Source organism: Perna viridis, chromosome 5, assembly GCF_037379345.1.
Source record: "Perna viridis isolate PV_CMFRI_1.1 ecotype Kerala chromosome 5, ASM3737934v1, whole genome shotgun sequence".
In the NCBI taxonomy this organism is placed as follows: Eukaryota; Metazoa; Mollusca; class Bivalvia; order Mytilida; family Mytilidae; genus Perna; species Perna viridis.
In genome coordinates, this window is record NC_142449.1 from 44,532,123 (window position 1) to 44,560,090 (window position 27,968).

Consider the following 27,968-nt stretch of genomic DNA (forward strand, 5'->3'; position numbering starts at 1 on the left):
TTTTTTCAAATGATTGCAAAATTAAGATGAAAAGGTATATTGGTAGTTATGTCATGTAATTGGAAATTTCTTTTGAAAAGTAATTTATTCAAAGTGTAAAACAGTAAAATTAAAATATAAAATAAATTTTAATCTGTTTTTTTCTCTCTGTCAATTGTAACTCAAGATAAATGGGCAAATTTCTCATGTACCTCTATAGACTAAAAATTTTTTGTAGTTTCAGCAATAATGGAATACACAGCAAAACATCCTCTCAAGATAATTTACTATGCATACAGTATACAATTGAACCTGGTTTTTTAAGCTCTCTTTTTATAGTACGCAAGTGAATGTAGTCAAATCAGATTTTGCATATGTTATTAAAAAAATCCAGAAAGGCAGTATATTTCTACTTGTATACTCTACCTTCAGGCTCCATTGATGGTCACAGAAGCCCTTCAGCCATACCAGAGAGGTCCTAATGTTCATTTTGTGTCTAATATTGATGGTACACATATTGCAAAAACATTGAAGAAACTTAATCCTGAAGCAACACTTTTTATCATTGCTTCTAAGGTGAGGTCCCATTGATGTACCAATAATATAAGTAAGGTACAAAAAAAAAAAAGAATATTGATAAAAAAAAAACCTAAGTGTCAGCAGTGGGATACTTAAATACGTCAAAGTCTTATAACATGAACATGAAAACAGGCAACACAGATGGTTTATATGCACAATGCAAAAGAGTAATCAAGGGGACCAAGGTTATAGCGGTAATCAAAAGAATGTAATTCAGCGACAAAGACCAGACATGGAAAACAGACATACACAACAAAGAACATAAAGTAACTAAAATCATACATACAAAGTAGCAAAAGTAAATGAGCAACTCGGACTCCACTAAGAACTGGGAGCATGGACCTGGTGCACCGGTAGGGTAAGCGTCCTCTGCTTTTCTAGAAACACCCACCGAGTTGCTCATAAAATGTCAAGTCCGGGGTAGACAAAAGAGGAAAGGAAAACTTTGACCTGTTGAATAAATCAGTTTTCATGGTGCTGATGGATACACCATAACGATCCACGAGTTCATGATGACGACCATAAAACTTCTGTAGTGATGACTTCAATCTTGTAGCAACATAACCCTGTTCCAGAAGCCTATTTGTTAGAGTTCTAGGGAGATACGAAAAGTCTGCGTAGTTTCGGCAAGCTCTGGCATAACGTATGAGTTGTGATATGATCACTCCATATGCAGGAGCCGAAGGGATGTTGCCACAGATGAAAGGAAAGTTGACAATTCGGAATGAAAAGTCATCACGTTTGTCGTAAAGTTTGGTCAATAGTTTTCCTTTACCATTGATTTCTAAGTGTAGGTCAAGATATGAGGCTGACTTCACAGTGTCTGCAGTATCCTTGATCTCAAGTTCTTTTGGGGGATGGATGCAATGTATCAAATCCCTGAAATTAGGATTGTTTAAAGATAATACGTCATCTATATAGCGGAAACTGAGATTGAAGGATCTAGCCAAACGATATTCTTTCTTTCTGATCAAATCAGCTATAAAGTCAGCCTCATAAGAGTGAATGTATAGGTCATCAAGTAACACGTCCACCACAATGGACAAATATGTTGTCGATTAACAATTCCAGCATTTTGTAAACATCTTCCTCTGTATATTTGGAAGATGATTTGGAATTATTTGTTACAAAGTATGAGGAATCTCTACCAAGAACTATATATTTGTATCTAGGTGTACCATATTTTTGGAAAAACAACGATGTATGTTTTTAAGTCGGGATTTTTACTGAGTATGGGGAACAGAAGAATACAGTGTTGAAAAATCATAGCTTTTAATGCTATTATATTCAGATAATAGTCTTGAACTGATTGTCTCCAAAAGATCTTTGGAATTTTTCAGGAACCACATTGAATTAATACCACTACGGGAGTAACAAGTGTTGTGGTAAAAAACTAAATAAAATAGATAACATATAAAAATGAAGATTAGGAAAACAAGAATAAAAAAAAACTAAGGTACAAGCAATGTGAATTGCCACAGCAAACCGAGATTGACATCATATGGTCCGGAAGCATAAGCATGTTCTGCTCTGCTAGCTTCAACGTCATGTTATGGATAAGTGAGTATAATCTGGTAATAGTCTAGAGACAATATTGCAGCTCCCAGAAACAAGTCTTGAAGGTGTTCTGTCAAAAACATTTCTTTTTGTACGGGCCAAAAACAATCATTTTGTAGAATCCATTTTCAGATTAGGAACGTCTTTGTTCAACAATAATGTACACCACAATAGTCAGACTGGGATTGATTTTAGAGATTAAGATTTGAACATAAATTAGGGACAAAAATGGGGCCAAAAATGCATTTTCCTGATGTTCAGATCATAACTTTACCACCAACAGAAGACTGAATTTGATAATTTGATTGATTTTGGAGATTGAGTCTTTAGCCTATATGCAATAGAGGTCGAAAAGTGGGCCTAAAACAAGCATTTTCCTTATGTCTAGACGGTAACATTAGTTAAAGTGAATGGATCTCATATATATTTTACTACAAGATGCCATACCACAAAAGGAAGACTGGGAGAAATATTTGTGGTTTGTGATATTAGCCAAGTTATAATAAGGGACCACAAAGGGGCACAAGCTACCAGGTGATATATCCCTCAAAGGTTGGAATGGATTAGAGGTTTTAAGTGGAACCAATCAGGAATATAGGCCAAAAGGTTACCTCTTGGGTTTTGGTCAAATTCCTATCCTGTGCCAATTATCGTAATCAGAATTCAAAGCTTTACGAAGTTTGAATGGTGTTTCGATAGAATAGACCCTACTTTTCGGAGTTTGACTCCTGGGGTTGTATCAAGCTGCGCCCTGCGAAGCATTTTTTTAAATATGCTTGTACTAAAATCTAACATGGGTTTTATTTATACAAGTATAATGGTACTATTTAAATTGAATTGGATAACTATATATAAAATAGAATAAATTGCATTATTCACATTTAGTCTGAAATAAAAAAAAACAAAAATTGAAGTCAAGGCTGAACTGAGAATCATTATTGGTTTGCGACGTTACATAATTGGTTTGGTATTTCCCATAAGTGATTTCGAATGTCTTATTATTGGTTTGTTATGTCCTATCATTGGTTTTGGATGAAATATTTTGGAAAAGAGGAGAAAAAGTAACTGAGCATATTGCAGTCTATACCGAAGAAAGCTGGTTTGGAGTGTATTATCAGCCGCGTAGCTGAGGCCAAATTGAAGTGTAGGCAAAATTACGGCAGGGGGTCCCAGCAGGTCCAGGGGACGAAGCCCCCCCCCCCCGAAGCTCCGCGGAAATAGAGTTTTAGAGCATCATTTATGCCTTTCCTGGATGTATTTTATCTAAAAAAAAAAAAAACTTTTTTGCCTAACGGCAGTTGCGCGCCTGATTATAGCTCGAAGTTATTTATTTTCAACTTATCACTTTTTTTTCTATATTTACATGATTCTGAGATGGACTTGTATTTGATGAATCTCTACATGTACATGTTCATACAGGATGGGCATCAGTAATACATTGAAATATATTGGTGGTTTTATTGTCTGTAAAATTAAAACGAAAGTAAAAAATGTTCGTACAATACCATTTATATTTTTTTTCTGTGTTATAAATGTTTCGTATTTTTTTAGACTTTCACCACTCAGGAAACAATAACAAATGCTGAATCAGCAAAAGCGTGGTTCCTTGACGCTGCTAAAGATGTACGTATTTTTTTTATTTCAGTTAAAAATGAGGGATTAAATTGCAGGGCCAAGTAATGAATTCAAGTTTATCAATACCAGTTAAGTGTGCAAGACTTAGTGTACTTCTGCATTTTCAAATAAGTATTTTCTGTTACAGCTATTTGTTTGATTTCTGCTTATTCGAAAATTGTAAAATTATGTCTGATGCAAAAAATAAGGACATTATCTATTTTTTTAAAAACATTTTACTAGTTCATTGAGTTAATTTTGATAAATCTACCATTTAAAAGTGTTTGAGCCAAAATGGCCATAAAATGTTTAGGGTAAAAAATTATGTTAGGCAGGGTACTAAGAAACAGACATATTATTTTTTGCCAAATAAACTTAGTCTTTTTACATTGTTTTTGGGTACAAATCATTATCATAAGGTAAAGGTCATTTTCAAGTATTTGTGACGTTAGTTTTATGGAAATGGTACATTTGATCTATATTCTGTTTTGAATGTGATATTTCATATTTATTATATAAATGCTCCAAACACTTGTATTTTATGGTTTTGTATTTCAGCCACGTGCTGTTGGAAAGCATTTTATTGCTCTATCTGCCAATACTGTAAGTACCGGTATCAGAAGGTCACGCTGTTCAAACATCTGAGTTATAAATTGATTTTTATTTCAAAAGCGCAAGAACCAAATGAAAAACTAAGACTGGTCATGTGATCTAAAAATAAAACTAAAATTGGTAAGTTTTTGACATGCACGAATCACCTCCTGTCTGATCTTTAGAAAGACTGATACTTAAGATGTTATAAATGTTTGTATTGCTATTGCTTTTTATTGCAATAATATAAAATTAAGAAATCTGCTCAACAAATGAGTACATATTCATTTTTGAAAAATTCTGTTAAATTTATAGCTTTGGATTTTTTTTTCAAGGTTATATATTTAGAAAAAGAAATTTTGGATATTGGATTAAATTGAATGACCGTTTTAGAAATATTTTAGTTCAAAATGCAAATTACACTTCTACTCAACAATTTGGTGGTGTATTGAAATTACCTTGCCACTCCTTCATTCAGCCTATCCATTTGTTTTATCACAAAAACTTGGAAGCTCTGTCTCACTGGACAGATTGATTCCAAATCAAGTATGTATGTGATTTTATATAGATAGGGCATAGATTGAATGATTTTGTTTACTGTCTGGTATCAGCTTTTTGTGTAGGGTATACTTAAATGACAACACATACAACTTCATGTTGTCATTAGAGAAGTGTGTGACCGTAGATAAAATTATGAATATTTTTTCTGAATTTTATCATATTTTGATTAACTTAGGTTGAGTAGTATAAATGTCTACCTGGTACTTAAACTTAGATTATTATTTTTTCTCAATTTTGCAGACTAAAGTCAAGGACTTTGGTATTGATGAAAAGAATATGTTTGAGCTTTGGGATGTAAGTACATTAGTAACTTCCAGTACATGCATTATATGCCATTAAATGTGGTCATTATAGAAAATAGGAACACATCTAAAGAGTAAAACAATGTTTTAGTGATCCAGTGGAATGACCAAAAGTGCAAGTTGCCATTGGTTCAATCTTCAACTTGGTTATTTTATTGTTCACTGTAAGTTGTTATATCACTACGTAGTGCATGGTATTTTGTAATTAGAATTAGCTTATGCTCAGAATAATGTCTCAAGTTGTAATGCTGATTATTGATAAGCTCCTGAGTTTTCATACATATTACGCCAATTTTTATACCAAACATCTTAAGGAGGTGGACCTAGGATAATGGACACAACTCTTACAAGTCATTTGTACGTTTAATTGAATTAAGCATTTTACATCAATCTCATGTAAGAATCAAAGTAACTTGGATTTATTTTATTCTGTTTCAAATGGAAGCTTGATAGGCTTTGGTGAAATTAATATAATACAAACATATCACTGGTCTCAAGAGTTATTTCCCTTATCCTAGGTCTTCCTCCTCCAACTTCATAAAATATTTGCCAGCGTATATTGAACAATACATGTATATGTGACTTTAATTTTATATATTGATAAATTAAAACATTTAAGGAATGACTGTTATATTTTGGTCAATAAATCAATAACCTCAAACACGTGTTCCACTCTAAATAACAAGTTTTGCAGATTATTTTCAAGTGTATACTGAAGCATTGAATTTAATTCAAATAGATCGAGAAATACTTTTAATCATCATTCCTTATAATTTAATTTTAGTGTCAAAATATAAAGTAAATCATTATAAAAGATTGATGACATCACAGTCACATTAGAAAATTTGGTCTTTGAGATGATGGAATTTTGTTTATACAATCAGAAAGTGTGTTACTTCTGAAATTGAATTATAAATGGATAAAAAATGTTCCTTTTGAAATATACAAGTATAGTATAAAGCAAAATCAAAACCATAATTTATTGAAAAGGTGTTAAGGGGGCATATAACAACTAAGGGAAATTACTTTGTTATAATCAACAAAATATTTTATTTTGTGACATTCTGATAACAAACTCAAAGCATTTTGGTGATCGGAAGTTTTGTCATTGAAGCTACTATACGTTCATTGAACTTATTCCCATGAAACATGTGGTTAAATTTCTTGGCATTTATATATTTTGCTTCATTTATCGAAGTAAATCTCTGAATAAGGTTTCAAGAAAATTTAAACGAGCCAAAGAATTTTTAGAGAAGATGTTAGGTACCCTCTTAATATTTACTGTTTTTATTTACAGTGGGTTGGATTCGGTGTCTGGTCAGCTATTGGAATGTCTATCGCTCTGTTGATTGGTAAGGTTATATTGGAACTATTATTTCACTGTTGGAACTATAATTATAGGTTACAGTTGATTATCTTTGCATGATTGATTTGTTATCTTGATATGACACAGCTGCAGCTAAGGTCACCAATCCGAGGGAAGATAAAGTATGGAGAATCATTTAGTTAAAATTTTTACGAGAGATTATATGCATTATTGTCAAGATTATTATTCACCCGCTTGTGAAAGCATGGAGTCAATCATTCTGTTTGTCCCCTGTTCTAATCCGCAAATACTCTGAAACGACTGAATGGAATTTGATAAACCTTTCACGAATTCTTCATTACATGGTGCCATTGTGCACCTCCTATTTTGTTTTTTTTTCATCAGAATCTTAAATTATAATTGGCGTACCCTATATGGAATCTTGGGAGGGAAGAGGGGGTATTACTTAGAGAGTCACAGTTTTTTTTAGTTTAATTCTAAAGGCTTTCAACGAATGAAAATTATCTGTCGTAAGGGAGTAAGGAAACATTCACAAAGTAGACTTTGAATATAGTTGTGTCTAGAGTTTGTAGTGAACTGATATATTATGTGGATGAAAAAATCGCCTTACGCTTCAAATGACATTTACGAATTATTTACCAAGATTTCATCACATGATTTTTTTTCCGGGGTTTCCTAGGTGGTTTAGTCGTGTATATAGTAGTTAAGGATGTTCGCTTGTCTTGTTCAGCATTTTTTGTCATATTTTCGGACTTCTCTAGCTTCAGCCATTTCATAGCATTAATATTTTTTGCACATTGACCCCCATTTTTCTTTTCATAATTTCATTAAAAGCACCTTAAAATTTTATTTTGGCTGTTTTAATGAAATTCTTGTTATTTTCTTCGTTTTTTTGGTATTTGTCCCTAGATTACATTCTTTTTATTTCCACTAGAATCTTGGTTCCCTTGATTACTATTTAAAAATTGAACCTACTAATACAAAACAGATCGAAAATCTAGAGAAATCCTTTTGCCGCCAAAAATTAAAAAATGCTTATATCTAAAACACAACAGATTTACCCATCAATATTTTTCGACTATAGTTCTAGCATGAACTATCTTTCACAACCCTTTTAAATCTTTGTTATTTTAAATAGACCTGCAAATATCCTTGAGGATTTAGGTTTAGAAAATTTACACGTACACAATTTTCACTGTCCTTTTATTAATCATTAAACAGGGTATGATAACAATTTTGAATTTTTATTTTACAGGAATGGACTACTTCGAAGAATTTTTGGCGGGTGGTCATTTTATGGATCAACACTTTTTAAACACACCATTAGAACAAAATGTATGATAATTATTGACGATTTTTATAGATACTGTATATACTGGGCTACATAGGTTATATTTTATGGACTGAATTTTTAAGTGCTTGGAAGGGTTCCGACTTATAGATGAGATCTAGCTTATGAACTGAAATTTTATCATGTGAGATTTTATTATTGACAAAATGTGTCATGTTGTGGTATTCAGTTCAACATTTTAATTCAAGTATATTAAAGTGTTGTGGAATAAAATTTAATCTCCATTTTTTTTAAAAATCAAATTGATTGAGGTTACCAAAAAGATGGAAAAGTTCTCAACAGTAAAATTCACATTATATAATGACAAATTCCCAACGATCTTAGGACTGTCAAATTTGCGAGGCAAGTTTTTGTCGTTTCTTCCGCAGGACTCGAACTCGTTCCGCTGTGACATCTACGGCAACACCGCTTGCACAAAGTAACACATTATAACACCTCGATGAACTGTCTCGTGCTACCATACGTCGTGTACTGTTACAACCGTAGATTGATCTTACGAGGTGCAATAAACCGGCCATCGAAAGCTATATGCGAGTGGTCTAGAACGCTGGACTTTGTGCAGGCGGTGTTTCCATAAATGTCACAGTGGTACAATGTACATGATATAATTTGATACGTGTACATGTTTCTTTCCAGATTCCAGTTATTCTAGCTCTGCTTGGTATTTGGTACAGTTACTTCTATAAAGCTGAAACTCAGGCCATCCTACCATATGATCAAGTACGTTAGTATTGCCCCAACAGACGGGTTGGACTTAAAAATAGTCTTCATCCACTTAGAAAGGTGTCTGCTATTCATGTACTTCTGCCTGTGGGGTACCAGTTTTTGTTGATTACATAGGTTTTGTCAACCACGAATTTTATAATTTCATTAAGTTTAACAAAATGTCAAATAACATTTGAAAGCATACAGATTATGAAGAGTAAAAAAACCATGAAAACTAATATCCATGAAAATACACATTTACAAGTACTTTGTGGATTCAACCTCTCAGAGACTGGCCAATTTGCTGGAATTTTTAAGGATGTTCAGATACAATGTATTAATGATCTTTTATTACCATTTTGATAAAAAAAAATTGTTTGCACTCATTTTGACGAGACAATTTCATGCATATGACGTTTCAACCATAAAAGAGTAATCAAGGGAACCAAGGTTATAGCAGTAATGAAAAGAATGTAATCCAGGCACAAAGACCAGACATGGAAAACAGACATACACAACAAAGAACATAAAGTAACTAAAATCATACACACAAAGTAACAAAAGTAAATGAGCAACTCGGACTCCACTAAAAACTGGGAGCATGGACCAGGTGAACCGGTAGGGTAAGCGTCCTCTGCTTTTCTAGAAACACCCGCCGAGTTGCTCATAAAAAGTCAAGTCCGGGGTAGACAAACGAGGAAAAGAAAACTATGACCCGTTGAATAAATCAGTTTTCATGGTGCTGATGGATACACCATAACGATTTACGAGTTCATGATGCCGTAAAGTTTGGTCAATAGTCAATGAAGGGACATACAAACACTTCTAGCAATTATATGTAGACAAAAGGTGAAAGTTGGATAAAAGTTAAAACTTTCTTTTTGTGAAAAAAAAAGAACTACATATTAGATGTATGATTCAACAGTTTAAATTTTGAAATTGAGTTCAATTGCACTGTTGGCTATCTTTAGTCATGATAAATACTCATTTTTGGTCATTAGTATATGCACAGATTTGCTGCCTACGTACAACAAATAGATATGGAAAGTAACGGAAAGTACGTTACATGTAGTGGCCAACGAGTGGACTATTCCACTGGTCCCATCGTCTGGGGAGAGCCTGGTACCAATGGACAACATGCATTCTTTCAACTTATTCATCAAGGTTATTGTTACAATATTGTCAGTTGCTATTTTATGCCCACCTGCCCCTAGAGTCATGTGAGTTTTTGTCATCATTTAGGGGTCTGACAAAAGCTTTTCACATATATCTCCAAAAACCGTTAGATTTAGCCTAATAATGACAGTGTAAAAGTGTTCCTTAGAACGATGAGGTTTATCTGTGGTCATTTTTTATTCGTGTTAACCTGTTAAACATGTTGGAAGTATGTCCCTTTTTCGACGTTTTTTGCTATTGTTATGTTTTTTTTTCTCAAAAATCTTCTCCTCTGCCACTACCAGATTGATTAGAATCAAACTTTGTATGAATGGTTCTTAGGGTGTTGTGCGTAGAAGTGATGTGAGGATTTTTAATCCGTTGACAAAGATGGCCACTATCACTTAAAATAGAAGTAAGGGGTCAGACAAAAGTTTTTTGCATATTTCTCCAAAACCATTAGGTTTAGACAATTTCTGACGGGGTAAAAGTGTTATTTAGCATGATGAGATCTATCTGTGGTCGAATTTTCTTATTAATTTATTAACCCATATTTGAGTTATTGCCCTTTTCCCGCTTATGTTGTTATTTCTTTCAAAAATCTACTTCTCTGATACAACTAAACCGACTAGTATTTTTGATCAAAAACTTGGCCACCTTTACTAAATAAAGATCATGGGGGTCAGATAGAAGATTTCGCTTAGAAAAACATGGCTGCCGTTACTTAAAATAGAACAAATAGGTCAGACAGTAGCTTCCGCATACATCTTTCAAATCATTAGGTTTATCCAAATACTGACAGAGTATTAGTGTTCAGCAAGTTGAGATCTATCTGTGATCAAATTTTCGTGTCAATCTGTTCAGCCATGTTGGAGTTCTAATTTTGAATATTTATTTGCTAGAATTTATGTTTTAACTTTCAAAAATAGTCTCCTCTGACACTACCAGACCAATCAGAATCAAACATGGCATGAATGTTTCCTTAGAGTGTTCTGCATAGAACTGCTTTTAATCCATCGAAAAACATGGCTACCTTTACTAAAATAGAACATCGATGTCAGACAGGAGTTTTCCGCATATATCTCTAAATCTGTTAAACCAAATTTTGAGGTTAAAGTGTTCAGTTTTGTGAGTTTTGTGGTCATTTTTATTTTGTGTGTGTTAAACCATGTTGGAGTTTTTTGCTGTTTTTAATTTTATAACTTTAAAAAAAAACTCTCCTCTGCAACTACTCGACATAATTTAATAAAAATTGATGTGATGGTTCCTTAGGTTTGAGCGTTAAGAATTTTTATGGAAGAAAAGAACATGGCCGCTTTTACAAAAATGGAATGTTGCTTATCGAGCCAGGGGAGCAATTCAGGCTCTTTAGAGTCTTTAGTTAGTTTTATCAGCCCAATTATGATGTAAGTAGGAATGTGTTTTGGAAATTATGTGACCCATGGCAAAAAGTGTTAGAATATCTTGTTAGGTTGTTAGATAAGGCTGATTTAATTTCATTTGAAGTTTAGAAAGAGTTATGGGATTTTCTTGAGAGATTTATGCAGAGACTGCTATAAAATTCATCCATTCATTAATTCGAAGATTAAATATTGAGCTAATATAATGGTACGATTCAATTCAAATAACACGATGTTTTTCACCGTAGGAACAAGATTAATTCCATGTGATTTTCTGATGCCAGTTGAGACACAAAATCCAATTCAAGGAGGATTACATCATCAGGTTAGACAAGCGAAATGTTATACACTACCAGAAATTAAAGTTGTGGTATGGAAGGACTTCATTCAAATTTATTTTATTCCCTAAATTAGTTTTTTTTTCAACCAATCCTGATTCTTCCTACATTGTATTTACCAAGTTTCATGTTTGCTTTCAATAAACGACAATGCTGACAAAATGTTTATAGAGATCAAATGTTGACATTTTCTCAAATTGGTTTCAAATTTCTTTTTGTCTTTTAAGATCAGTCCCAGCGTGTCAGTCTTGTACAAAGCAGGGCCTGTAAGATTTGATCATGAATCCATTTAATATCTGCCATAGAAGGTTTTGCAATACTAGTCAAATCAATCATTTAAAACACTTATAACGAGTAGATTATACTATGATAGTAAAAATAATAAAGAAGTTCTTTTATTTTTTAAAATTGGAGTGAATGATTTTTTAGGGTAAGCGTGAATGAAAATGTTGCAATTTGTTTTTGATTAGCCTTAATTTCATATATATTGGTAGATCTTTGGACAATTAGTGCCCTGTACAATACATGTTCAGATTGTGTAATGTAGTTTGTCTATCTAATAGAATTAAATTTTTGCATGAAATATATTATTCAATTTCAGATTTTCCTAGCAAATTTTCTGGCTCAGACAGAAGCTTTAATGTGTGGTAAATCTGAGGATGCAACAAGAGAAGAACTAACCAAAGCAGGAATGAGTGGTGATGCCCTGGAGCATATACTGCCACATAAGGTATTTAGCTGTGATTGATATGTGGCAGTTGTAAGAGGACGAAGTTTTAAGCTAGAGTGGCCTCATCTATAACAATTCTAGTTTAGGGGCAGAGTTGTTCTATATAATTAAAACTAGCTTACTCTACATTTATTTTTTCTCATTCCAAACTATAAGGTCATTTTGCCTGCACTAAATCCATAACTCTAAGTTCTGCTGGATGTTACATGTTCCTGTAAGAATAAAATCAGACTCTCAGTTTACTTACTTGAGTCTAATTATTAGTACTAGTACTTATGTATTTATTTACTTAGTACTGTGAATGACTGATTTTTCATGGTGGACGCGTTATAACCTTGGTTCCCTTAATTAGTTTTTCATCATAGGTGAAATGTCATGCTAGTTCTGAATCACTTCTTTCCGAAAATGAGGTTGAACAAAATACATCATAATATATAGTAACTCACTTACATTTATAGAGTTGAAGTTTTGTTTGTTTGTTGGGGTTTAACGTCCGAGCAGCAATATTTCAGCTACATTTAGACGATGAACATGAAGTGGATGATAAAATGAACATGAAATAATGATGAAATGAAAAATAAAGGATGGGACACAAGGATAATAGGGTCGACAAATTTTGATTACCACTAAAAAGGGGGATGGGTAAGGTCGGGCAGTTTAGCCTCCTTTGGCGGAGTGCAAAGGTTCCTACTCCTATCGAATACCGCAGCAGGTTCTTTTACGTGCGAGGAACGTGACATCTTTCCCAACACGGTGCACAACTATGGTTTGCGGTCAGGTTTTCCGTATTATAGCCTGACAACCCCAGCATGTAACATGCCAGGGGTACCCCATTCCACCTCCTGGGGCACACAACCCAGTTGCTCTGTGGGCAGAGCGCCTACCCCCCGACTAGGTTTCTGAGCACTATTTAGTCGCCTTTTACGACAAGCTTAGCGCTGCTGCAGGCCTATTCTATTAAACACCCGGACCTGCACTGGGCATTAAGTTGAAGTAATGACTGTCAAAAGTAGTATATTGTATACGGCCAAAAATTACATTATGTGTATGTTTTCTGCTACCCTACCTGTCTTCTTTTCTGTCGCATAACCCTAGATATTTTAGTTGTCATTTTAGCTCAAGCCCTGTTTAAAAAGGTAGACCTAGGGTAAGGGACATAACTCTTGAAATCAATGATATGTGTGTATCGTGTTCAATTTCACCCAAGCCTATCAATTTTTCATTTGAAATAGAATGAAATCAGTCCAAGTTACTTTGATGCTTACATGAGAGTGATGTAAAATGCTGAATACAAACGTTCAAATAATTTGTAAGAGTTATGTCCCTTACCCTGGGTCTACCTCCATTAGTTAAGACTGTTTAAGACTGTTCATACTTTACCATTATCTTAATGTAAATATTTTACAAAAAAAAGTTCCAACCCTACTTACCTACTGACCACGACACTTAGTTGCGATGACTTGAGTATTAGTTGATTGATCTTCATACAACTTTATAACAATGTTTCAAACCATAAAAGGTATGTTGGTATTGATTTCGGGTGTTTTAGCCATGACTAGTTTAGTATATGGGACCAACAAGGGGCCTAAAACTAGCATTTTATAGAATTCAGCTATTTAACATCAGTAAAAGCATATAAATATCTATGATATGTAAAATTCCTCATTATATTCTATGCCACAATGGTCAATTGGAACTTATCAGAAATTAGGGGTCAAAAAGGGGGACCAGATACGTGCATCTGTAGCCATTTTGTTTTCCTGTGATAACTTGATATTAGCTGATTAATCTTTATAAAAGATTCTAAACCACAAAAAGAAAAATTGATTTTAGGGGGTTATAGCCCCAATTTCTTTATAATTAGAGGTCAAAAAAGTGGCCATAAACAAATATTTCATAAAATTTAGCTGTATAACTCCATTTAAAGCATAGAATGTCTATGATATTATTCCACAATATTCTTTATCACATTGGCCATTGAATTTACATTTTCGCTAAAGTCTTGAACTTTTCAGAATTTAGGGGCCAAAAAGGGCCTCGAAACATTGAATTTCCAGATGTTCAGACAATAACTTGACTATTATTGAATGAATAATCAAGGGAACTAAGGTTATATTGGTAATCAAAAGAATGTAATCCAGGCAAAAAGACTAGACATGGAAAACAGACATACACAACAAAGAACATGAAGTAACTAAAATCATACATACAAAGTAACAAAATCAAATGAGCAACCGGTAGGGTAAGCGTCCTCTGCTTTTCTAGAAGCACCCACGCCGAGTTGCTCATAAAAAGTCAAGTCCTGGGTAGACGAAAGAGTAAAGGAAAACTATGACACGTTGAACAAATCAGTGTTTATGATGCTGATGGATATATCTGAACGATCCACGTATTCATTATGACGACCATAAAACTTTTGTAGTGATGACTTCAATCTTGTAGCATCATAACCCTTTTCCAGAAGCCTGATTGTCTAGCGCGATACAAAAAGTCTGCGTAGTTACGGCAAGCTCTAGCACAACGTATATGAAAATTCCATACGCAGGTGCTGAAGGGATGTTGCCACAGATGAAAGGAAAGTTGACAATTCTAAATGAAAAGTCATCACTAAAGCCGTAAAGTTTGGTCGAGAGTTTTCTTTACCATCGATCTCTAAGTGTAGGTCTGAGTAAGATATGAGGCTGATTTCACACAATATAACAGGTTTTATAATCCTTCAATTTGAAATACTAAATGAGAGCATAATTATTCTTTTATAGGTGTGTGAAGGAAATAGACCCAGCAATTCCATCTTGTTCCAGAAATTGACTCCATTTATTCTTGGTGTATTATTAGGTAATTCATTTTTTTTAGGTTTTAATTTTGTACATTTTGTTTTTGGAATAGGACCACATGCTTTCATGTAGAATGTATATCAGACTAGTATAAGACAGGAATAAGTGAGACAGTCAAGCAGGACAAAACTTTTTTTGTAATTACTTAGCGAGATTGAATCCAATAAATCTAACCTCTAATTAAATGAAGCACAGAAATGATTACTTATTTGCTTATGCATTTGGTATCTACGGTGTACATAGGCCACCAACAACATTTAGTTTGGGGGTATGCAGGAGTCACCTAGTATGTCTGCACGTCCGTCAATCTGTGTTTCTTACATATCATACACGTGTGTTCTTCCTGTCTTTTTTTTGTTTGTATGAAAACGGGAAGTTTACATTAAATATTGCCATTGGCAGTTGTTTAATCTGGTTCATATTCTGATTCCCTGGTCAATACCATAAGTGACCCAAAAAGGGCAAATTTAAGAAACATGTGGAACGAAAACATTACCCGCACTTTCTGGTAACCAGTCTTTTTAATTGAAAAACATTCGGGTCATCACGGTTACGAAAGAGCAATCATATCAAGGGAACCAAGATTCTAGCGGTAGTCACTAAATTTTAGAGCATATCGCATTTCGGATCTTGAAGGCAAGCCAAAATCAGTGGCATAGAATATTTGACGATTATCGACTTTGAAGGCTTCTGTCTTTGATTTTTCTTCATGTGCCACAATATAAATTTTGTCTGATTCTTAGATAGAAAAATACTTAAGTGCGATAACACTAGGAAAACAAATTTTCCCACTCTATCTATTGTCTGTCTAGCGGTGTCAAGTCACAGTAGTTTCACTTTCGATCCAACCGATTGTAGAAATATGGAGCTTGAATGCTCAAATAATTGTGTTGAATTAATTAGAAGTATTCGATTGTGATACCTGTGATTCACTATTTGTCAAGTGATTGAAGTTAATAGTGATATATTCGATTTTATTTTTTAAAAATTGAGTTGAAGCGCACCGCCAAATCTGGGATCACGCTTTTCGACTGGTTAGTAACTTAATGCGAACAGTGTGATGCTACAACAAATTTGACCGTAGTTGCATGTAATATGTTAATTGTTAAATGTTAATATTGTTAAATAAATAGATAAGATAAGTCTTGATGGGGACGTTAGTTGATGAAACAAAGAGAAGACATTGAAGAAAGATTTTCTGTGAGGTTGAAGAAATAATTTCTTAGTTACAACGGTTATTCCTAAGATGTATGTAATACCGCAGACCTGGAATTAAGTTGATTTCCTCATGTTTAACAGTCACCTGAATTTTCTCGTTAGTGCTCTTATTAATGAATGCATCTCTGATGTTTTCATTTGTTTCGGGAAGGTTCAGTATATGATGATGAACTTCCCGCTGTATTGTTCCTTATAGTTAGATATTGGCAGAGCTTCTTTTGCAATATAACTGATAGCTTCTAATTTTTGTTCAAGCTCTCTAAATAACTGTGCTTTGTGCTCTGGTTGTATCATCAAGCAGCTGATCGAATTCTTCGTTTGTATCATCTTCATCAATGGTTGGAGCATAATTTTGAATGATTATTAGTGATGTGCGCTTGTGGGTGGTTATGAATTGTGATGTTATCATTCTTGGGCTTACTGGTTCCTATCCAGTTAGTGTCGTCTGTGTTTTCTCGGATATCATAATAGCTACACTCTCTGAATGAATGACCTGATCCTCAACGTGTCCAGAGTATATGATAGTCTCTCCAGATGATAAACGTATCTGCCCTGTGTCTTTCCATCTTACTTCGGCAATTTTTAATATTTCAACATCTCTTCATTTCCCTAGCAATAAAAAACTTACACTACAAATAAGGGATATTAGAAGTGTCTGGTTTAGACAGGTTTGGTAAACGTAAGGTTTGATAGTTGCAGAATGTGTTTATTTATGGTTTGATATATCCAGGTTTTGGTTTTCTTTTGTTTTGATATAGTCACGTCTCACTGTAAAAGTAGCCAGGAAAACATTTGGTTAACAGTAAATGATATTGTTATACCACAAACCTGTTTATCTTGTCCTTTACAGCAATGTATGAACACAAGATATTGGTACAGACAACCATCTGGGACGTAAACTCATATGATCACTGGGGGTATGTATGTAGATAGAGGTATAGTGTGATGTCCATTTTGCTGAATTGGTTGATTTGACATTTCAGGGACCAGTCTTTTGGCATAGATCCTACTCATCAACCTGAACAATTTTACTCCAGCCATGTTTGAGCTAAACCCAACTGATTTTGAGTTATCGTCACACTTTTCGCGGCAACTCCTCATCACAGTAAAATTTCAACACATTCTTCCTGTAGGTATGCCATATAAGTGGATCTATTTTCAGGGAAAAAATCAACAATAACTTCCTTTTACCAAAGACTTTGTTTATTTTCCTTACATCTTGATTGAAAGCAGGGGTATCAATAGTGAGCCATCCTCCCAGATTTCTTGTATTTCACTCTTGTTGTCTTTTTGAGACATTCCCCACTTCAACCTTCTCTATATTTTGAAATTAATCGTCTGCAACCAAGAGAAAATGTTGCCTGGTTGTAATACTGCTGATAACTTTCAAAACTGCTGTTATTTTATGTTTATCAAATTTGTTTCAGTCTTCATCTTGGTAAACAACTTTCTCAACGCATCCATCCAGAGCTTCAGAACAATGATCCTGTTACCTCTCATGACAGTTCTACAAATGGACTTATCAACTTTATCAAGTCACATAGGACATAAAATATAGGAGATGTTTCAGTGAGATTTATTGAGAAGTTAATACGTGTGTATTGCATTTTATGCACCACAACTATAACTACAGCAATGAATGTTAAGTGCGCTTTCAATTTAAGGGGTACCACAACACCTAAGAGAAATAACTCTGTAAAAACTCAGCAAAACGTTTTATTTTGCCATTCTGATATCAAACTTAAAGCATCTTAGTGATCAAAAGTTTTATTGATGAAGCTACTATATATTTGTACAAATTATTCTCACGTAGCAGGTTGCTAAAATTTTATGTTTTCTTCTTTTATCAAGGTAAAAACACTGTATAAAATTTCAAGAAATTTAAACGAGTCAAATCAATTTTAGAGATGTTAGGTATCCCTTTAAATATTTGGAGATTTGTGTTTATGTAGAGTGTAATGTGTAAAAAGCATATATATATACTAGCCATGCTATTGGGAAGAGGCATAATGCTTTCTGTTACTTTTTTAATACTTTTTTAAATAAAGCAATTATTCTTGTGCTAAATCGTAGCTAATTCTTTCTAAAACCATGCAGGTATTTTGGTTTTTTTTTCGTTTGGTTTTTTGTTTTGTTTTGTTTTGTTTTTGTTTTGTTTTTTGTTTTTTGTTTTTTTGTTTTGTTTTGTTTTTGTTTTGTTTTGTGTTTTTTGTTTTGTTTTGTTTTGTTTTATTTTTTTTTGTTTTACAGCAATATATATTTAACAAACCAGTTCATTTCAGGTTTTATTCTTTTGGATCCTGACTGTCAAGTAATTTTGATGTATTAATTTCAATATTTCTCTATTTTCACTGAGTATGTGTTAGGATATTTAACCAGTTATTCTATATCTTTTATATGTAATACCATAAATATAAGTACAAATGCACTTACAGTTTGAATTCAACGAAATTTGAATTATATGTACTTGCATTGATTACCTGCATGTTAGCAGTAAAGATGTTTTGTGTTGATAAAATAGGTTTCTCCCATCCTTAGTCAGTGATTTAAAAATCTTACATCACTTTTTAACAAATGAGAGGTAATTAAAGTTCAACTTTTTTCGCCATTTTATATTTTCTAAATTTTCTATAGCTTGAGGGAATGTAAGGGTTAACCATTAAGGAGATAGGCATAGGTTAAGGGGCATAACTCTTACAAATTATGGTATGATTATATTATCACGTTAAAGCATTAGAGTAACTTTGGTTGATTTCATACTTTTTCCCATGAATGCTTGATAGACTTTGGTGAAATTAAACATATTACTGACTCCTTACCCAAGGTCTGTTTCACTTAAGGATTGTTTGTGTGTCAGTATGTAGTATTACATATGCTTAATGTTTGATGGCCTGCAAAATTATGTTGTCTTTTTAGTGCACTTGAACAAAAACAAAAAAAAAACAATGCAAAAAACAAACTGCAGTAAAAAATGTGCACATAGTACAATTTGCATTTGCCAAATTAAAAAACAATTACACAGAATTGTCGGACACCATGCTTTAACTTATGGCCCCATACTCATTTTTACAAAACAGTTTATTATTTAAAGAAAGTATGTTTTCTGTTTTAATTTTGATTTGTTGTACTTTGTTTGGAGTTTTTGTAATGTTGCTTCCTTTTATTAGTAATGATCAGCTTTTGTAATGGCGCTTCCTTTTATTAGTAATGATCAGCTTTTGTAATGGCGCTTCCTTTTACTAGTAATTATAAACCTGATCAAAAGTTGCATTATTAAAAACTATAAATTCATATTGTTCTTGTAGTTTCCTTTCATATTTATTCCCCACGCAAACAAAGTTTGGGGGTATATAGCAATCACCCCGTCTGTCTTTCTGTATATCCGTCCGTCTGTCTGTATTCCTGTATAGCACAACTCCTCCTAAACCTCTCAAGGGATTTTAATGAAATTTTATAGGAAGGTTGACTATCATATGCAAAGTGCATGACGTAATGGGAATACTGTCAGCGGACTCCAAAGAAAAAAAACCAAATTGAAGGTTTTATATGTTAAAACCTTCTAAGCGCATCGCCTCCTAAATCGCTCAAGGGATTTTGATGGAAGGTTGAGCATCACATGCAGATATACATGAAGGAACGTGGTAACTGTCGGAAGACTCCAAAGGGAGATAATCCAAATTATGGATTTTACATGTTACAACCTTGTAAGCGCAACTTCTCCTAAGCCCCTTAAGGGATTTTAATAAAATTTTAAAGGAAGGTTGGGCATTATATATAGATGCGCATGAAGGAATGTAAATACCGTCAGCGGATCGACTAAAAAAGGAGATAATTTGAATTAAGGGTTTTACAAGTTAAAATATTATTAGTGCAACTCTTCCTAAACCGCTTACAGGATTTTGATACAGTTGTATAGGAAGGTTTGGCATCATATGTACATGAAGAAAAGTAATTAATGTCAAAGGACTCCAAACGGACATAATCCATATTCATGGCTTTACATATTTAAACGTCGCAAGCACAACTGCTCCTAAACCCCTCAAGAGATTTTGATGATTTCTTTAAGAATGTTTGGCATCATATGTAGATGCGCATGAAGGAATATAAATACTGTCAGCGGACTCCAAAAGAAGATAATTTGGATTAAGGGTTTTACCAGTTAAAACCTTTTAAGTTTAACTCTTCTTAAACCGCTCACGGGATATTGATCCAGTTTTGTAGGAAGGTTTTGGCATCATACATAGATGTGCATGAAGGAACGTAATTAATGTCAGAGGACTCCAAAGTGATATAATCCATATTTATGACTTTACATGTTAAAACGTCGTAAGCACAACTGCTCCTAAACCGCTCAAGGAATGTTGATGTCATTTTATAAGAAGGTTAGGTATCATATGTAGATGTACATGAAGGAATATAATTACTTTTGGATGAGTCCAAAGGGAGATAAATCAAAATCAAAAGTTTTACTTTTGAATCCTTATAAGATAATATCTCCCGCTTTATAAGCGGGAGATATTATCATATTGAATTCTTGTTTATTTTGTTAATTCATCTCTTGTCCTTAGTAAAATTTTATCATGGTGGGTGTTTCTAGAAAATCAGAAGATGCTTATCCTCCAAGTGCACCTGTTTCAAGCTCTCAATTTTTAAAGGATTTCGTGTTGCACTTGACTTTTGTTTTTGTTTTTGTTTTGTATGTGTAATTTTGGTTATTTCATGCTTTTGGTTGTGCAAATCTATCTTCTCTGTCTAGTTTTCATTTTGGGTTACATTATTTTGATTACAGTTTGAAACCTGGTCCTTTGATTTCCTTTTTACTGGACATGACATCATAAAGACCACATATGGTTTTTTTTTTTTCTTTAATTCAATAGGATGCATTTGGTCTAGTTTAAACATATTTATTTGCTCAAGAATACAAGCAAGGGGATTGGACTCAAGTTATACCAACATTATGGAAGTTCTCTCCCATACAAACAATCAAGATTACAAAGAATGCATAAAGACGGCAATTATATATATATAGCTAAAAATAACAATAGAACATGAAAAGATAATGCAAATTAAATTGAACGATATGAAATTAAAACAAGGAAATGGAATAAAATGGGGGTCTGGCAAAAGGGCGGGGGGAGTAACGTGAGAGATAGTCATTTCATATATGCATGTACATGTACATGCAGTATTATTCAAACCTTCTAGTTCGTTTGATAAAATGATGAACACAAGCAAAAATATCCGTGTTTTCAGGGTATGTGAGGTTTTCGTCACCAGCCAACAGAAATTCTATTGTTACGTTAAAACCGCCTAACCGTGCCAACAGAGAATTTCTATGTTCATTATACTAATTGCATTCCATAAAAAAGTGGATGCAATCTTCGAAAGGATGTCCACAACTACAAGAAGGGGTTGGCGCTACATTTATACTATATAAATCAGCATTTAGGGAACTGCACATGTTTCTTAACCTGGTATGTATAACATTAATTTTCCTTTCACCAAAATTGAAGAACTCGGGGGTTTTTTCCGTTGTCCTTTAATGATTCTTTTGAAAATGATTATGTTTCTTGCATTTCTTGTTTCTAAATCTAGCTGATTCCAGTCTCTTACTGATAAATAGAAAAATGACCTTTCGGTACTAGTTAATCTGAAGTGGGGTATGGTACAATCCGCACTGTTGCGTAAATTATACGACGAAATATGGTTATTAAGTGGGGGCATAAGATCACTTAAGTATTGTGGACACAGATGGTTATGAATAGAGTAAAACATGTTAAGACGTTTGATTCTATCTCCCAATAACTCCCAACCTGTTTCATAGTAAATCGATTCCCGACTGGCAAAAATAGGTAATCCTGTTACAATACGAACAGCTTCAAGTTGCATTTTTTTTAAAATTGTTTTTTTTTAACATCAAGACCACACCCGTCCCAGACATCTGAAGCGTATTTCATGACTGGACGAATGAAAGTTAAATAAAGCTTAGATAATTATTTTCTACAAAGAACATATTTAAGTTTTCTAACAACGGATATTTTTTGCCAGCAGATTGCATAATATTGTCTAAATGGGTTGAAAACGCCTCGTTCCAATCAAACGTTGTACGTGTTTATGAGACGATACAAATTCAATGGGTTGGTTTTGAAATAATAAATCAATGTCTTCCGTAATGTTGCGTTTAGCAATGATTAAAGCCTTGGTCTTCTGTGAATTAAAATTTATTAACCATTTTTCAGACCACATTGTTATATTCTCTAGGTCTAAGTTTATTACATCTTCGATTATAGAATACAATAATGCAGAGTATGATAGCGATGTGTCATCCGCAAAAGGTCTGGTAAAACTGATGAGATCATCAGCTATATCATTAATATAAACAAGAAAAAGCAGATGTCCAAGAACGGAGCCTTGTGGTACTCCAGCGTTTGTTTGTTTCAGAGGAGATTTTGAATTGGCCACTAAAACATTGCGCTCTGTTCGATAGGTAGCTTTTAAATCAGTTATTCAAACTGTCCCTTACTCTTCATGCTTTACGTTTTGCCAGTAAACCTGTGTGCCAAACTCAGTCAAAAGCTTTAAATACATCACAGAAAACAAAAGAAGATATATTTTTTCTTCGAGAGTCATTGCAATTTTATGATAAATTTCTATTAGCTGGTGAACAGTTGAATGGCCTGGAATAAAACCTGATTGATATTTATACAGTAAGTTATTGAACAACAAATGATTAAACATGTGCTTAAATACAACCCTTTCAAAAACCTTGCAGATAGATGATATGAATGAGATAGGTCTATAATTTGAAATTTGTAGTCTATCGCCCTTTTTAAAAAGTGGGATCACGGTCGCGGTTTTCCACAGTTCAGGGAATTGGGCTGTTGAAAGGGATATATTAAAAAGCATAGATAACGGAAAACATATTGTATCATTGGTATTTTGAAGCATATGGTGACTGATTGAATTGGATCCTGGGGCTTTACCAAGTTTGATTATTTGAGGAATGTCTTCAAAATTATAAATGTATCAATAGATGTGTTCGTTCGTTGTTCAAAATCAGGTGTTTGAATACCAGTGTCATTAATTGTAGATATAGAACAAAAATAATTATTGAGAAGGCACGCGCTCTCATATTCATCAGATATGACTTTACCGTTTTCCTTTCTCAATTGGTTAATTCTAGAAATTTCATCAGTACCTTTTGTGAATTTTTTTTTATCAAGGACCAATAGTATTTAGAATTAGTGCTTTCTAATTCATCTAGTATAGTATTTACATTTAAGAAAAATTGTTTCTTGTGGTATTTTTTCGTGTTATTAATATTTTTTGTATTTGTTTATATGGGTACCTTTTTTGTTTTTATTGCTAGTTTGTGGAATCTGTTACGCTTTCTTACTTCATATGTATCTCTGAGTTGAACCATATCTTGCCATTTGACCAAATGTAACCTCTTTTCTGAGAACACATTCCTGCATAATATCTAAGTATTTTTAGTAAAATTGTTACATTTGTTATCTATAGAGTTGTTGTAGTTTATGATCGTTTGCCAGTCAAATGCATATATCAGTTCATTACATTTTTGAAAGTCAGCATGGCGATAGTCCCATACAAGTCTCTTATACGAAATTGGCGTTTTTAATGAAATTTGCAAAAATACAATCGTAGCTTCGTAATCGCTGTATTGTCTATCAACTTGTATTATATGGAAATCAGAGGCAACGCAGTCGTCAGTAACCAGTATAGGATCCAGTAAGGAATGGCGATTATTGCTTACCCTAGTGGGTTCAGTTAGTGTATTAATTGGTCAAATTGTATTATAGATTCATCATATGACGCTAAACCACACATACTAATATTTTTTCTTTGGGAAAGACAAGTTCAATCCATGACGCTAAACCACACATGCTAATATTTTTCTTTGGGAAAAACAAGTTCAATCCAAAGGGCTTCACCTTCAAATTTAGATCTTGTCGGTGATTAGCCTGTAACAATTACTGATATAGACCATAACTCCACCTCCTGGACTGTTACGGTCTTTTCTGAATGGATTATGACAATAACCTTCAATAAGTATGTCTTCGTTCTTAACATTATCATCTAAATGTGTTTCAGACAAACAAATAATATCAGCTTCATTACATATGCTCTCTATATAGTCAATTTTGTGGCGCATACTTCGGGCATTCAAATGAAAAATTGATATTTCACCTTGATCAGGTCCTGGGTTTAGTTGAACATCATTCGATAGCAAAATTAACGTAAGTATAACAACTGTCGACAAGGGATTACATAAAAAAAGTATGATAATACAATTTATAACAACTGAGCATACAGTTAGTAATAATACATCTGAAAACATACAGAAAATAAAAAAAATAACTCTGCCTTTGTACCATGAAACATTTTTTTCTTGTCAAACGACAATATGCTTTACAGTAAAAATGGCCTATTGAAGCCATAAAAAAACAGGTAACTATGTACATTAATAAGCCTATAACGAAAAATAATTTTGAAAGGAAATACATGTATATAGTGGGTGCATTTTTGTACGATACCTCTTGATAAGGCGATTACGTGCAAATTACTTAGGAAATTAAAAAAAAACAACAAAAATAGTAAACACTCGTAATTGTAGGCAACGGTAGAGAAACTCGTAGATTTAATATAAACTTGGCTTAGCATTCAAGGTAAGTTTAATCATTCTATATTGATATTAATATGTTCAGGTTTTTGTACAAGATATATTTAGCATTAATTTCTGGAAAAAAAGAATAGTCTGTCGATCAATTGTTAAACAAGGCTGAAAGAGTAATCAAGGGAACCAAGGCTATAGCGGCAATCAAAAGAATGTAATCCACGGACAAAGACCAGACATGGAAAACAGACATACACAACAAAGAAGATAAACTAACTAAAATCATACATACAAAGTAACAAAAGCAAATGAGCAACTTGGACTCCACTAAAAACTGGGAGCATGGACCAGGTGCACCAAAAAGGTGTAAACAAACATTCCAAGAAATATATCACATCATGATTAAGGTCAGAATAAGGGCAGCAATATCTTCTTTATTCTTGATGAGAAATCTGCTTGCCCTCCTTCTTTTACTACCAAAATCCTGCCATCGGATGTCCACAACGAATCGATGTCATGGACAAGCCGATGGTTATACAATTGTTTCATCAGTGTTTGGTTCTGGTAAGATCCTCAGTAATCAAGTTTTTTTCAGGATTGTCTTTGAGGTTCTTCTTCGACGTGTATATTGCGTCTTTGATTTTCCAGTTCGGATTCCTAAAACGGCATACGAGTTGGCACTTACCACCTTTAATTTCACCAATAATGTGCGAGCGGTTGATGTCGTCAGCAGAGATTCCGGGTTCTAGATTTAGCTTGTTGTTAACAATGTCCACAATCATATGTAGTTAGTCTCTGTTTATCGGAACGTTATGGAATCGCATTTGGTCAATGCGACTTTTTTCATGGAATACTGGTAGGTTGCTAGTAATTAGAGTTTATTTTGACTTTTGGTTAGGTTTCTGTTGCATGTTGTTTTTTTTTGTTTCTCACATTGGTGGACACTTGTCTTTGCATAATCTGCGTCTCGCGGTTTATGGGTATTTGTCTGCTTTTTGTGCGTCCCACGGTTGATGAAGATATTTAACTTGAGAATTGCATATTTTTTTAAATAATAACGAAGTTATACGATATGATACTATAAATAAAATGAAACACATTTTGTAGCAAAAAAGAAAACAAAACAAAAGCAGATCATTCGCTTGAAAGTTCATCGTGCATCTTTTAGAAGTAGAAAAGAAGTGGCTATTTAGTCGACTTCTACAAATGAGTAACTGTATTGAGTTAGGCTGTTTTACCTGCCATATTTAAATTTTCTTCACTCTTTATATTTGAAACGATCTCCGAGAATGGAGTTTTGGGTTGCATTGCAGAACAGGGACTTAATTGAATATAGGATATTTAAATATTGAATTTTATTATTTTTATTTTATTATACTTTGTTAATTTATTTCCATTAATTTATATTTTTGTTCATCTATAAAAAAAGAAGTAATAAATCAAATGAATATTTTCGTTTCATATTAGGATTATTCAGCCCCAAAACAAAGTTCGTAAATAAAGTCTATGTGAAGTTTTGTGAAATGTTTAGTATGGGCAACTAAATTTTCTATCGTAAGTAGATATTCGTAAATAGATATTCAAAATGAATTTAAAAAAAAAAAAAACAAATATAATGGAACAACAGTAAGCCATATTTTGGTGACCAATAAAACACTTTGGTATATAAGAGTTATCAAGGGAACCAAGTTTCCAGCAGAAATCAAAAGAATGTAATTCAGGGACAAAAAACAGACACACGCACAAACAACATAACATAACCTAAATAATACGTACAAAGTAACAAAGGTAATAGCAACTAGAATTCTAAAAATGATTTCTCACTCAGGACAAATATAAAACTATAAATATTTGATAAAAGTGATGCAGACTGAAAAAATGTTACAGAAACTCTGAGCAGAAAAACACTATTTTAATCGCTACATTGCAAGTGCCAGCTAAATTGTCACTTCCAACTAGAAAACATTTTTGTAATGAATTGTGTTTCGTACGTTGCCTTTTGGGTGTTCCAGGCGCTGTCTTGACCATGAATTCCAACACGTATATATTTCTTCAAGCTGAAAGAAAAAAAAACTTTAATTTCTGATACAAGTTGAATGTAAAAATAACAAGGGACCAGATTAAATTTTATCGCGAATTGACTAACCTTGAAAAGGTGTTATTGAAATTTTTTTTTTTCAAAATATGTTAATACCCGATATAATGTTTCTTATCGATTTTCGGAAATTTTTCTATAACTTATATTATACACTCTCTCTCAACTAAAAGAGATAACTTATATCAAAATTAAATTTGAAAAATAAATCGCCCATTATAAGGTAAAGACGTGTGCATGTATCAACAAAAAGTCGTACAATGTATACATCCCAGTATGAATTGGGTAAGAGAAAGAGAAATCAAGGGAACCAAGATTATAGCGGAAATCGAAAGAATGTAATCCAAGGACAAAGACAAAACATGGAAAACAGACATACACAACAACGAACATAAAGTAAATGAAATAATACATACAAAGTAACAAAAAGAAATTCTCCTTTCTGCATCCGAGGTTATTTTTCAGTGTAGGTAGCGGAAATGGCCGAGTAGTTCCGATTGAAGGACTGAGTTAGCGCCCGTGTAGTCCCCCCCCCCCCCCACCACACACACACACACACATCAACTAAGATATGATTTCCAGTTATTCTTATACCTCCCATTTACGAATCTTTTTGTCGCCAAAAAATATTCGCTACTTTTTATAACCTCGTTGAGGCAATTTTTTTAATGTTTTTTTTTTTTTATTCTTCGAACTTTATCTTTATACAAAACGAAGTAAATTGACATATATAGGTGTCAACAAATAGCCCAATGTCTCAGCTTTACAGTGGTATCTAGAAAATTGCGGTAACACTTAGGGTTTTGGACTAAAATGAAAAAATATGCCCCTACCCCACCGAAAAATCGCTCAAATTGACAGTTTTCAATGTCAAAAACTCTAGAGTATGTATGCTTCTGTAAAAAATTGCCTAATTTGATATTTTCTGTTCAATATTATTGCAATTAATACTGGGATTAATGGGGATCTTTTGATGAATTCTGGCGATTTTTTAGTC

General features: G+C 33.4%; 1 protein-coding gene across 2 annotated transcripts in view; it reads left to right on the forward strand.

The window, feature by feature from the left end:
* The window catches only part of LOC148617874 (glucose-6-phosphate isomerase-like), a 39,444-nt gene extending 19,912 nt beyond the window's left edge, over positions 1 to 19,532 (forward strand). For both annotated transcript variants that reach the window (XM_088585487.1, XM_088585488.1), the window contains exons 5-17: positions 412 to 555; positions 3,667 to 3,738; positions 4,288 to 4,332; positions 5,122 to 5,175; positions 6,481 to 6,535; positions 7,766 to 7,845; positions 8,498 to 8,581; positions 9,568 to 9,730; positions 11,370 to 11,446; positions 12,061 to 12,189; positions 14,949 to 15,024; positions 17,092 to 17,158; positions 17,669 to 19,532. In XM_088585487.1, the coding sequence (XP_088441613.1) occupies positions 412 to 555; positions 3,667 to 3,738; positions 4,288 to 4,332; positions 5,122 to 5,175; positions 6,481 to 6,535; positions 7,766 to 7,845; positions 8,498 to 8,581; positions 9,568 to 9,730; positions 11,370 to 11,446; positions 12,061 to 12,189; positions 14,949 to 15,024; positions 17,092 to 17,158; positions 17,669 to 17,792 (1,170 nt within the window). In that variant the 3' untranslated portion in view covers positions 17,793 to 19,532. The remainder of the gene's footprint in view (positions 1 to 411; positions 556 to 3,666; positions 3,739 to 4,287; positions 4,333 to 5,121; positions 5,176 to 6,480; positions 6,536 to 7,765; positions 7,846 to 8,497; positions 8,582 to 9,567; positions 9,731 to 11,369; positions 11,447 to 12,060; positions 12,190 to 14,948; positions 15,025 to 17,091; positions 17,159 to 17,668) is intronic.
* Positions 19,533 to 27,968: the final 8,436 nt, after the last annotated feature.